At 56.7% G+C, this 12,472-nt stretch overlaps 2 protein-coding genes across 2 annotated transcripts; both read left to right on the top strand.

The window, feature by feature from the left end:
• The first annotated feature begins 1,732 nt into the window (after positions 1–1,732).
• Positions 1,733–5,330, top strand: LOC129650774 (CMRF35-like molecule 6). Its single transcript, XM_055579580.1, has 3 exons — positions 1,733–2,009; positions 3,758–3,881; positions 5,198–5,330. The coding sequence occupies exons 1-3, from the start codon at positions 1,733–1,735 to the stop codon at positions 5,328–5,330; spliced, it is 534 nt and encodes a 177-aa protein (XP_055435555.1).
• On the top strand, positions 3,762–12,130 carry LOC129648606 (CMRF35-like molecule 6). The gene is made up of 5 exons (XM_055575062.1): positions 3,762–3,925; positions 7,368–8,627; positions 9,156–9,485; positions 10,385–10,508; positions 11,983–12,130. The coding sequence occupies exons 2-5, from the start codon at positions 8,567–8,569 to the stop codon at positions 12,128–12,130; spliced, it is 663 nt and encodes a 220-aa protein (XP_055431037.1). The 5' UTR covers positions 3,762–3,925; positions 7,368–8,566.
• Positions 12,131–12,472: the final 342 nt, after the last annotated feature.

Here is a 12,472-nt window from a genome sequence, read left to right as displayed (position 1 = left end):
AGGGACAGATCTGGGAAGAGAATATTTAGGAGGAAATCAGTAGACCTGGCTTTTGCAGGAAAAGGTGGAGAAACACATAAGGTGGGTGAGATGAACCTGCAGCTGGACCGACCTGCCTGTCAATCCCAGGGGGAACCAACCCTAAACCATGACGTCATGAGGACGAGTCACTCTGAGTGAGGACAGACCTGCCTGCCCACCTCCTGGGAAGGACCACCCCCCTCTCTGCATCTCTGCTCATCACTGCGAACTCAAAAAGAGGCCAGCTCTGGTGTCTTCAGGCAGACCGCCCCCATATTATACAGCCGCCCCCTCCACGCTGTTGGGTGGAGGGTAAAGGGCTGGAGTGAGATTCCCTGGGTCCCAGCTTCCCCCTTAGCATCTTTCACCACTGAACTGCCCTCGCTCACACTCAGTTCTCTGTGCTGAGGCTCACGATGCAGTCCACTCTCAAAGAAGAGTAAAAAGTGAGGGATGTGGAGGGTTGGGGTCAGCGGCTCCCCGTCTGTGTCAGGGATCCAGGAGACACACTGGGAGGGAAGCCATGGGCTGTGGGATTTGCTCTTGGACCCAAGACAGGACCTTCTGGAAGCATCAGAGGTTGACTGAAGAGGAGCCCGAGGCTCCACAGGGGCGGTGCTCTCACGGGTGCATGGGTCTGCAGGTTGGCAGGACACAGACCCACTGTGGTCACCACCCAGGCCAGGGAGGATGGAGGAACCTGGCACCTGCCCCCAGAGCCATCCACCCTGACCACAGAGGAAATGATGTATCACCAAGGGTGGGGACGCACCTCGGAGAAAGAGCCCAGCGTGGCCCAGGTGTTGGGGGGCATGCGTGAGACCCACAGGGGCAGCTATGGGCTAAGCAGAGTGGGCCGCTCATCCTCGGAAGGTGACCGCAGACGTCCAGTCACGAGACTGAGAGAAGCCGGGGGTCACCGGCTGGCGTCGCATGGCCCTTCTGCTCCTCACCCCAAGGTTTCTGCACGCGGCTCAGTACTGGCTGCCAGGAGGACTGTGGAGACCAGGGACAGGGCTGGACTAGGAGCAGAGAGGCCCAGAGGGGCAGAAGTGGGCATCGGGAGGGAATCCCCTGAGGAGGCCTGACCCTGTCCCTGCCCGGGGCCTGGCGCTGCTGCAGGTGACATCCCTGCTGGGGAAATGACCCCGAGGGGCAGGGCTGGGTGGCTGCCTTCAGCTCTGCTGCTGCTCCAGCTCCCAGGTAGGTGGCTCAGCCCTTCCTGGGGGAGGGGAGGGGCAGGGCTGGAGCTGGGTGAGTGGGGGGCCAGGAGAGGGGGGTGGGGAGAAGGTTCCAGAAGGGGCTGCCACCTGTCTCAGCAGTGAGCAGGAGGTTCAGGGCGCGAAGCAGGTGAGGCTGGTCCACTGTGCTGGTGGGAGGGGGCGCCTGTGAGGGTCAAACCTCAATCGTCACAGTCAGAGATGACCTCTTGGGGCACCACACACACACACACACACACCCTGAGTTTTTCTGTCTCCACAAAATCCTCTCCTCTGTGAGGAGGGACCTCCTTCCCCCTTCTTCCACCCCTGGGTCTGAGGAAGGGCCTGCCTCCTGCCTTGGCCTCCTCCAGACCCCACGGGCCCTCGATGGACCTGCATCCAGGGCTCCCCAGACCCAGACTCACTCGATGGAGTTGGACTCGGTTGTGTTTTACAGGCTGTTTGTCCCTGAGTGGCCCCCGAAGCGTGACAGGCATCGTGGGGGATCCATGAGCGTGGAGTGTGAGTACCAGGAGGTGTTTATGGACGACATCAAATACTGGTGCAAACACCCATGTGTGTCACTGTGGAAGATTGTGGAGACCAGAGAGTCAGAGAGAGAAGTGAGGAGGGGCCGTGTGTCCATCAGAGACCGTCCTGCAAGCCTCACCTTCACAGTGACCTTGGAGAGCCTCAGAGAGGAGGATGTGGGAACGTATGGATGTGGGATCTATGTGCCACTTTACCGTGACCCCACCTTCCAGGTGGAGGTGTCTGTGATCCCAGGTGAGCCTGAGACGCCAGCTCTAGGGCTGCTGACATACCTGGGACCCTGACCCTCAGGAAGGACCTGGAGCGGAGGGTGTCGTGGGATCAGTGATCAGGACCCAGGCTCTGAGTGGTCGGCAGGCACACAGCACACATCCACCTCTGGTTCTTCAAGACCTCCTCTGTGTCCACCCCTGACACACCCTCACACCTGAAGCTCTCCTGAGAGGAAATGGAGGGGGACACGCCCTGAATCTGGGGGCCTGATGCCTTGCTGTCTTCACAAGGGTCAGGTTCACTCTGAAGGTGACCCTGTGTCTATTCCTGGACTTCTCTGGCCAGCCCTATGGGGCGGGGACCAGCAGGGCCAGCAGAGGGCATTGCAGTGTCGTGGAGGGCTCCTGGGGCCCCAGCTTCGCAGTGGTGGTCCTGGGGGTCTGCAGAAGCCGTGAGAGGGGGGAGGCGGAGTCCCGGAGCCCACGTGGAGCCTTGGATGCTTTGGAGACCCCTCCCCACTCCAGCCTGACCTTGCCTATCCCTCTTCCTCCGGCACCTGGCACCCAAGGAGGAAACCCAGAGGAGCCCGTTAGGCAGAGAAGGATGAGGAACAGGGCTCTTAGGAGGTGTTATGGCCCTCAGTGGACCGCCACATGCTGCAAATGAATCTTTAAACTTTTCTTTCTTTCTCTTTGGCTGTGCTGGGTCTTGGTTGCTGCACGTGGGCCTTCTCTGGTTGCAGCAAGCAGGGCCTGCTCTTTGCTGTGGCGCTCGGCTTCTCACTGTGGCGGCTTCTCCTGCTGTGGAGCACGGGCTCTAGAGCCTGGGCTCAGTTGTTGTTTATGCCTAGTGGTGTGTGGGATCTTCCCAGACCAAGGATTGGACCCACGTCCCCTGCATTGGAAGGCAGATTCTTTGCCACTGGACCACTAGAGAATCCCCAATAAGTCTTCTTTAACAGAAGGCTGCTCTGGTTTCCTAAGAACCCAGTCACGATACTCTGTCCATATATTCGCTTTCTTCCCTTGACTTCTTGTTCTGAGGTTGTGCCCGGCTCCCCTGAGTTCCTTCCTGTTGGTTGTTGCTTCTCTCTCACGAGGGAGGTTTCCTTTGTATGTTTCTGTTTACAAGAAAGGAACCCAGAGTTTACTGGCTCCGCGGGGTGTGTCAGGGAAGGGTTCTGTCCACTTACCTCAGGAGAGGCCACATTTCACGGGGTCCACCAGGTTGATATCTCTCTAGATCTTTCTGGTCATGCCCTCCCACGGAGAGGACTGCCTGGGGCACTGGGCCTGGCTGACAGATGACACGGGGTCTCCTGATTCAGCTCAGAGTCAGCTGCAGGACTTTGCGTTTGAGCTTCGCTCCAGCCACTCCCCTTGCCCGTGACTGTCTGCCCCGTCTCTCTGTGTTAATCCCCAAAGAAAACGTGTCACCCCGTTTGTCCCGTGGCAGGGTGGACCAGGAGGACAGAGGTGTCACTGTGCCAGGGGATGATCTGGAGCCAAGTGCCCTCTCCACACTCTCAGATCCCCCGGGGAGCAGGGCCATATACCTCTGACAGTGCCCACCTGGGCAGGGGACATCTGGAGAGGGGTAGGGAGGGGGGCCCAGGGTGTTGTTCAGGCCTGGGTGTGGCCAGGAGGGTGGTGGACACAGCACATCCATCCAGATGTTGTGAGTGACCTTGACTGTGAGTCAGAACCACACTGGGACAGAGGGGGGTACCCAGGGGGCAAAATGGGGCCTGACTTGTGTTTCTCCCTCAGTCTCTATGACAGCCACCAGCCCCAAGAGGTCCACAAGCACCCCGGAGTCTCCCACGACCTTGGCAGTGCCCACCTGGAGTGCAGTGTCCGGGCAGGAGGCCCCTGATCCCGGCCAAGCGCATCGGTAATGGACCCCCATCCCAGGACATCCACCTGGGTGATTTCTAGGTGAGACCGGGGAGTAATAGACAAGTGTCCCTTCACCAAGGACCCTAACTTTTTCAACAAATTCTGTAACAAGCAGTAAAGGTCCTACTAAGTGCCAGGAGCTCTCGTTGACTTGGGATCCAGCACCAAAGCACACAGACACAGTCCTGCCCGGACAGAGCCGTGTTCTAAGCGGCGATTCACACAGTGAGCAGACCGGCACGTCGGTTGTGTAAATACACTATCTACTGATGACTGCTTGGAGGAAAATGCCACCTGTGGAGGGGCCAGCATGTGTGGGAGGGTGGTGGAGTTTGCTGGTTAAAACACAATGATGAGAGGGCCGCTAATCGATTACAGACGCTTGAATGGAGGCCTGCAGGATCTGGGGAGCCAGGCATGCCGGGATCCTCAGAAATGAGGCACCAGGCACAAGGGGGGCAGGCTGAACAAAAGGCCCCCAGCCCAGGGCAGGGCAGGAACAGATGCTCTGGGCGTTGGTGACCCCTCTGTCCCCTGGAGCCCTGGTCATCTGTATCATCTTGCTGAAGAGCCCTGGCCTCTGAGGGTGCAGAGCTGCGGGGATCACTCTTTCATCAGCCAAGGACTTTGAAGGACTGGAGCTTTGGAGACCCTGGGCAGGTACCAACTGCTCACTGAATAAGACGGAACAGTCCCTGCTCTCAAGGTGGCTGTGCTCTATTGGCTAGCAGACGTCAACCAAGTCTCCCCAGTATTGGGTTCTGCACCCTAGACTGCAAAACCCCCACCTGAGGAGTGTGTTAGTTTTTCACTCATGTCTGACTCTTTGTGACCCCCACGGACTGTAGCCCACCAGGTTCCTCTGTCCATGGGATTCTCCAGGCAGGAATACTGGAGTGGGTAGCCATTCTCTTCTTGAGGGGATCTTCCTGACCCAGGGATCAAACCTGGGTCTCTCCTGTACCATACGCAGATTCTCTACCCTCTGAGCTGCTGGGGAAGCCCCCATGAGGAGGGCTCAAATAGAAATCCTCCTAATGCCCAGGTCCCCGTTGGATCTCCAATCTCCCTCACATGATTCTCATGGCTGCATCCACCCTTATGTCCACAGTCCTAAGTCTCAGGGGCAATTCTTGAAGATCAGGGTCCAAAGTCCTTCAGGTGGGGCTGCTCTGTGTCGGGTTGATCCTTGTATAGATTCTTGTAGCCACAGAACCTGGATGCGGGGCAAGCAAGGTGGAGACACCAGGGCCTCCCCTAGGATGCTGCTCACTCTCCGTCCCCGTGTCCCCCTTGGCCCCTGCTGGGCAGCATCCACTTCCTGCTCCTGGTCTTCCTGAAGGTGCCCGTGCTCCTGGGCATGCTCCGTGCTGCCCTCTGGGTCAACAGGCCTCTGAGGAGCTCTGCGGACAGGCAGAGTCAGTCCATTTACGAGAACTGGTAGCCCCCATGTTCATCGTGTCGTCTTCGATGATGCAGTCGGACCACTGGATGGAAATGACCTTCTGTCCATCTGTCCTGTATCACCCTCTACCTCTCTTTCAGAATACTGTATTTGTAGATTTCCTTGTAGCTTTTTTTCCTTGCCCATAATTCTCTAAAACCAAAAGCATACCTCCTCAATAGGTGCTTCTGAACTGTAACCACAGATCAATATCGAGTACGGAGCTTCCAGCTCATCCGCGGAGCATCATTCATGCACTGAACTCTCAGGGGCTCTCTCTGCAGTCTTCAAACCCCAGGAGTGTGGGAATCCTGCTTTTGGGTCTGTGTTGATGGATCCAGGCAGTTCCATGGTTTCCCACATGATCCGTGCTACCATAATCACCCACGGTCCACAGGTCTCGGATCCATCGTGGGGAATCTTCCAGATGCTGAGTGTGTATATTTAATTATGCATTCTGAAGCTCAGGAAATAAATAGCAATGCAGAGATTTGATGGTCCAGGGGACCAGCATGCATGGGACCTGAATCCAAACTCCATTCTGCACGAACCTCCACACCCCACTGTTCTGTCTAATGGACCAAAGGGCCATGTTGGGTTTCTCCAATTGGTGTGAATTCAGAACAGAATCCAGCATTGCACGGAAAATCAGCTTATTCCCCTCCCCATGCCCAGTCAAACTGGTTAGTGTGTTTAGGTCCTTTGCGGATGGCTGGTAGAAGAATAACAGTACAGAATTTATGCAACCATCACAGAATCCTTCCTTCCTCCTATTCAAAGGTAACTCAAGCCCACCCTCACCCCATCATTCAAGGCCCATGGTGATAGACCTGGTTCAAGTTTTAAATGGATTGAGGGCCATGAGTGAGTCTTCTAGTCAATAGCTTAGTCTCCACGACTTGTAGAGGCAAAGACCTGGGTAGGCTTCCCACACTTTCGGCTCAAACTGCATCGTGATGAACTTGCCGGCACCAAAGATCTCTGAGAGGCAGGCTATCATCTTGACTCATCTATCTGAAGCAGCCAGGACCTGGGGACTTGCAGCCACTTTTCATGCAGCAAATATATGGGGAGAGGACTAAAGTAGTAACCGCTAACCTAGGCGTTGCTTCCAACCATGATTAAACAGAAGACAGAGCCCAGCTTTTGGTGCTCACATTCCACTTGGTGGACAGAGAGAAAACAGACACCATAGTCCAGGTATGCTGACATGCAGATGTCCAGGTCCACACTGAAGAGTATCTTGTAGTAACGTAAGATAAGAGGAGGTGCTGTTGGTGAGACAGCAAGGGATGAGTCCTATCAGCCTCGTGAAGAGGGTGATATTTAACCAAGTCCAGAAGAAAGGAATGCAGTGAGCCCTGCGGGTGCCTGGAAGAAGAGCCCTCAGCAAAGGGAACTTCAGGTGCAAACGTCCTGCCTTGGGAGCGTTTGAGATGCGGATCCAGGGGAGAGCAGAGGGCAGATGCTTGCAGGGTCCACTGGAGCCATGTTCTCCAAGATCATGGTCCAGTTGTGTTCACCAGCCTGGGTAGAAAAGGAACACCAGGATTGGAGATCCTAGTTTCCTGAAAGCAGGGGAGTCCTGAGAGAGGAATTCAGTCATTGATCCCTTAGCTGAATTACCACAGGCTATGCTGGAAAGACACTGGGCTTCAGGCAAGATGGGGACCATCAACTCATGGGGCCACATCCCAGATGGAGACACACAGGGAGCCACAAATCCCAGGAGATAAATCCAAGAGGGGGTTCAAATGATCCAACAGGACATATAACAAGAGAACCAAACTAAGCTGGGAGGGTCAAGGAAGTTGTAGCGTCAAGGGTGTCAGCTGTGGGTCAATGTGGGGAGAGTGGCAGCCTGGGGGTGGAGCTGGAGTCAGGATGAGGTGGCTGCGTTCTGGGCCTTGGCATGCTGCCATGAGCTGTGGGAGAGGCCTGGTCAGAACACGGGGCTTCATCTGGAGATGGGCAGGAGTCAGGGGGTGATCGGTGATCGATGAAGCAGAGTGAGCCGGCTCTACTGCACCCCTCCAGCTGCACACTGGGACCCAGGTCTACTGCCCGTGCCCGGGAAGTGGGGAGAGTCAAGACCCACATGGGAGGAATGGGAGACCCTGGTTTCTGCAGACAATCTTGAGAAGCTGAAAAAACCTACCCGAGGGAAGGACTGCAGTCCCCCGTTTCCCCCGTCCCACTGCCCAGGAGGATATGACTTGCTGGCTCTGCACGTCACGTGAGCATGCCACTGTGAGTGTGGACGGGAGGTCTGTCTCCTCTCTGCGGGCCGTCCCCTCCCTCATCTCTGCACCATGAAGAGGCCCCTGCTCATCACGTGGATCCAGGAGAGGCCCCAGCGGCCAGTGCCCTCGCCCACCCGCTCTGTGCCACTGATGGGGCGGAGGCTCCTCTCAGCCCCCAGGTCCCCAGCTTCTCATCCCTCCACCCAGTATCCTCTCCTCTGGCCTGCATTCTCAGCCTCTCTCTGCTTCTCAACGGGGAGTAGACTCTGCCCTGAGGTGCAGCGTGAAGAAGGGGTCTTGAGGGTTTGGATCCGCTGTTCTGTGTGTAATTGGGCAGCGAGGGGCCTAGAGGGGGGAAGCCACAGCCCGAGGGATGTGTACCCTGGGGGGAACCAGAGCCAAGGTGGAACGTAGGAAGTTGTCTGGGGTCACGGGGCAGATTTGCCGGGCAGGAAGAGAATTTTGGGTTCTGTGGGGGCAGAGTCCTGTGGTCGCCTAGAGCTGCAGGTGGGGAGACAGTGACCCCTTGGTCGCCGCCAGGACTGGGGAGGATGGATGAGCATGACATCCACTCTCGGACTTCCCATCCTGACCACAACGAAATGACGCATCGCAGAGGTCGGGGATGTGCCACGGAAGAGGAACCCAGCTTGTTCCTGCTCTGTGGATGGGAGTGTGAGACTGAGAGAGAATCTGCTGTGGGTTGGGCGAGGAGGGTCAGCCTCCCCGATCGAGGGGCCCGGCACGTGTCTAGTCGCTGGACTGAGAGGAGCTGAGGGCAGCGGGTCCTTGCCCTGGACCAGCCGTGTTCCCCTCCCCCTAAGCTTCCTGCCTCCTGACCTCTGGACCATCTGACCTGACCCAGGACGGGACCAGGAAGCAGAGAGGCCCAGAGGAGCAGAAGTGAGGACTGGGAGGCACTCGTCTGAGGAGGTTCGATTTTGTCCCGGCCCAGGGCCTGGCGCTGCTGCAGGTGACATCCCTCCTGGGGAAATGACCCCGAGGGGCAGGGCCGGGTGGCTGCCTTCAGCTCTGCTGCTGCTCCAGCTCCCAGGTGAGCTGCTCAGCCCTTCCTGGGGGAGGGGAGGGGGCAGGACCGGAGCTGGGTCAGCGTGGTGGGAGGGTGGGGGTGGAGCCCGCAGCAGGGGGTTGGGAAAAGGTTCCAGGAGGGGCTGCCACCTGTCTCAGCAGCTAGCAGCCCGGTTCAGGGCACGAAGCAGGTGAGCCTGGTCCACTGTGCTGGTGGGAGGGGGCGCCTGTGATGGTCACACCTCAACAGTCACAGTCAGGGATGACCTCTTGGGGCACCACACACACACACACACACACGGAAGTTTCTTGGGGCATCAGACACACACACACACACACACACACACAGAAGTTTTCCCATCTTGGGCTCTTCCGAGGATACCCTCTCCTCTGTGGAGGTAGCTCCTCCCCGTCTTCCTCCCTCGGGTCTGAGGAAGGCTCCCTTTCTGCCTTGGCCTCCTCCAAACCCCACGTGCCCTTCAGGGACCTGCATCCAAGGCTCTTCTGACCCAGGCCCACCTGATCGAGAGCCGGACCCGGTTGTGTTTTCCAGGCTGTTTGTCCCTGAGCGGCCCCCGCAGAGTGACGGGCATCGTGGGGGGATCCCTGAGAGTGGAGTGTCGGTATCGGGAGGAATTCATAAACAGTTCCAAATTCTGGTGCAAATCCCCATGTGTGTTATTGTGGAGGATGGTGGAGACCACAGTGTCAGAGAAAGAAGTGAGGAGGGGCCGCGTGTCCATCAGAGATCATCCTGCACACCTCACCTTCACAGTGACCTTGGAGAGCCTCAGAGAAGAGGATGCGGGAACGTACTGGTGTGGGATTGATGTTCCATTTCAAACTGACATCACCTTCCAGGTGGAGGTATCTGTGATCCCAGGTGAGCATCTTCCACCCTCACTCCAGCACCAGGCTGGTCACCCGGACCCTCAGGAAGGAAGTGGGACAGAAAGGCTGGGCCAGGATGACCGGGAGGGGGTTGGGCGGTGGGCCTGGCTCTGGGTGGTGTCTTGGGCCCACGTTTGTTTGCACACATGCACATCTCTGTCTGTGAGTGGGGCCACCCTAGAGCTACACGTGGACACTGTCAAGGTGGGCATCTTTCTGCTTCACGGGCTGGCAGGCATCCCACTCTGGGGTCCAGGCTGCCTGCTCTCCTCACAAGGGCACGTCCACTCTCAAGGGGCCCGTGTCACTTTCTGGCCTGTGCAGAGTCCTGCCTATGGGGGGAGAACTCTCACAGGCTCCACTGCATACAGGCTGGCCTTGACCCCGGGGCCCTGAGGGCCTGAGACCGGCCCTCCCCTGAGCCCAGGGGTGGGACCTGCACCAGAGCCCGTACCTGCGCCGGGTTTCTCCACCACGATCCTGCTTTCAGTACATATCCTGACCTTGTGCTGGCCCTGAGGCCACCAGTGACCCTCCAGTGTTCTGGAAGGCCCGCCAGGAGTTCTGGGGCTTCTTTTGTAACCCCAAGGAAAGAGCAAAAAGGAGCCCCTACCCTGTCCCTCTTGGGACTCGCCCTGCCCTGCCAGGCGGACCCTGCCTGTCCCTCTTGCTTTCTACTTGGCTTTGACTGTGCTCACTTGGCCAGGGTGAGCGGTGGAGGGAGGGGTTCCCAGGATGCTGGACAGGCCTGGGTGAGACCATGGGGAGCAGTGGACACGCACATCTGACCAGATGGCCTGAGTGACCTCGACTGTGTGAGTCACAGCCACACAGGGACGGAGTGTGGGACCCGGGGAAGGACACAGGGCCTGCCTTCTGCTTCTCCCTCAGCCCCTGCTACAGCCACCGGCCCCGAGAGGTCCACAGGCTCCCCAGGCTCTCCCACGAGCCTGCCAGTGCCCACCTGGAGCACCGCATCTGGTCAGGAGACCCCTGACCCTGGCCAACCTCCTCGGTAAGGGGCCCACGTCCCAGGACATTGGCACCTGGGTGGTTTCTCCTCTGGGTGAGGGGACAGGTGGGGGGATTTGGGTCTTCCGTCTCTGGGCCCCTCGTTTATTCCCACACCGGACTGTGAAGGTCCTACGACGTGCCTGGTTCTCTGCCGTGGATGCAGGTAAGACCCCCCAGGCAGGATCCGGCTCTGATGAGAGTTGTGCTGTAAGGGGGAGGTCACGCCCTGACCAGTCCACACAGAGTTCCTATGTAAATATGGTGGTTTGTGATGAATACTATGGAGAGATACCAGCCACTGGGGTTTGGTGAGAGTGTGTATGGGAAGGTGATTAGATTTGCTATTTAATACATGATAATCAGGGATGCCTGGCTGAATCATTTGAGGAGACACCTGCAGGATTTGAGGACCCTGGCATTCAGGGTTCCAGTCAGAGAGAAAAGTGAGTGCAAATGTCCCACAGAAGGAGCCTTCAGGACCCCGGCCCAGGGCGGGGAGGAAGCAGGTTTCCTGGGCATTGGTGGCCGCTGCACTCTGTCCCCTGCCTCCCCCCAGCCCTGGTCATTGGTGATCTCTTGTTGAAGGCCCCAGGGTCAGAGGGCAGAGAGAACGAAGGTGGTCATTTATTCATCCATCAACTACCATGCACTTTTTTTTTTGCTTTGATTTTCCCCATGCAATTTTCTAAATTTAATTTTTATTTATATTAGATTATAGAGTATATCATAACTTTAAAAAATTAATTTATTTTTTAATTGAAGGGTAATTGTTTTACAGAATTATATTGGTTTCTGCCAAACACCAACATCTATCAGCCATGATTATTAGAGTATACCAGAGTTTTTAAGTGTTCACCTTTGGAGATACGTCCTGAGTTGCTAAGTCATGTCCAGTTCTTCATGACACCATGGACTGTAGACTAGCAGGCTTCTCTGCCCATGGACTCCTCCAGGCAAGAATACTGGAGTGGGTGCAGTTTCCTACTTCAGAGGATCTTCCTGACCTAGGGATCGAACCCATGTCTCTTAGACCTTGGGTCTTTGGAGGTATCAGGCTGGTACCAGTTTCTCCCTGTGAATAAAGCAGTCCCTTTCTTTTTGGGAAATCTGTTTACAGGAGAGCAGACATCACACAAAAAAGCCTACTACTGATTATGTACCCTGGAAAGGCTAACCCACATGTGAAGGGTCTTGGAAAAAACCTTCTCCTGCCCAGATCCCTCCAGGATCCCTGGTCTCCCTCACGTGATTTTCACAGCCCCATCCACCCTCATGCTCACAGTCCTAATTCTCAAGGGCTATTATTAAGCAGAGACAAGCCAGCAGAGGGCCTTAGGGTGGGCTGCCCTCTCCGGGGGTGATACTTACGTGGATGGTCCTGGACTCAGGACACAGGGACGGGGGTGGGGAGGGACTGTGGAACCAGGGTCCCCACTAAGGATGCTGCTCCCTGTCTGTCCCCGTGTCCCCCACAGGCCCCTGCTGGGCAGCGCCCACTTCCTGCTCCTGGTCTTCCTGAAGGTGCCCCTGCTCCTGGCCATGCTCGGTGCTGTCCTCTGGTTCCACAGGCCTCTGAGGAGCTCTGCGGACCGGCGGAGGCAGTCCATTTACGAGAACCAGTAGCCCCCATGTTCATCGCATCCTCTTCAATGATGCAGTCTGCCGTAGGATGGAAATGACCTTCTGTCCAGCTGTCCTGTATCACACTCCACCTCTCTCTCAGAACTTCTTTGTAACTTTTTTCCTAGAACATGGTTCTATACATCCTAAATATAACCTACTCAATAGGGTCTTCTGAACTGTAACTGCAGAACAACGTTGAGGACGTACCTTCTGGTTAACTCACAGAGCATCGCTCATGTACGGATCTCTCGGGCACTCTCCCTGAAGTCTTCATCCCCAGGAGTGTGCACGTCTTCCTTTGGATCTGTTTTGATGGATCCGGGCAGTTCCATGGTCTCCCCC

This window comes from Bubalus kerabau, chromosome 4, assembly GCF_029407905.1.
Source record: "Bubalus kerabau isolate K-KA32 ecotype Philippines breed swamp buffalo chromosome 4, PCC_UOA_SB_1v2, whole genome shotgun sequence".
Classification (NCBI taxonomy): domain Eukaryota; kingdom Metazoa; phylum Chordata; class Mammalia; order Artiodactyla; family Bovidae; genus Bubalus; species Bubalus kerabau.
Note: the sequence above shows the minus strand (reverse complement) of the source record. Positions and strands in the feature narration are given on the sequence as shown.

What these genes read in the sequence shown, in the direction of transcription:
- LOC129648606 (XM_055575062.1), top strand. Translation starts at nt 8,567, where the DNA reads ATGACCCCGAGGGGCAGGGCCGGGTGGCTGCCTTCAGCTCTGCTGCTG. An exon ending in GCTGCTGCTCCAGCTCCCAG is followed by an intron (nt 8,628 to 9,155) that starts GTGAGCTGCTCA and finishes TGTGTTTTCCAG; the next exon opens with GCTGTTTGTCCCTGAGCGGC. An exon ending in GGAGGTATCTGTGATCCCAG is followed by an intron (nt 9,486 to 10,384) that starts GTGAGCATCTTC and finishes CTTCTCCCTCAG; the next exon opens with CCCCTGCTACAGCCACCGGC.
- LOC129650774 (XM_055579580.1), top strand. Translation starts at nt 1,733, where the DNA reads ATGAGCGTGGAGTGTGAGTACCAGGAGGTGTTTATGGACGACATCAAA. An exon ending in GGAGGTGTCTGTGATCCCAG is followed by an intron (nt 2,010 to 3,757) that starts GTGAGCCTGAGA and finishes TTTCTCCCTCAG; the next exon opens with TCTCTATGACAGCCACCAGC. An exon ending in GATCCCGGCCAAGCGCATCG is followed by an intron (nt 3,882 to 5,197) that starts GTAATGGACCCC and finishes CCTGCTGGGCAG; the next exon opens with CATCCACTTCCTGCTCCTGG.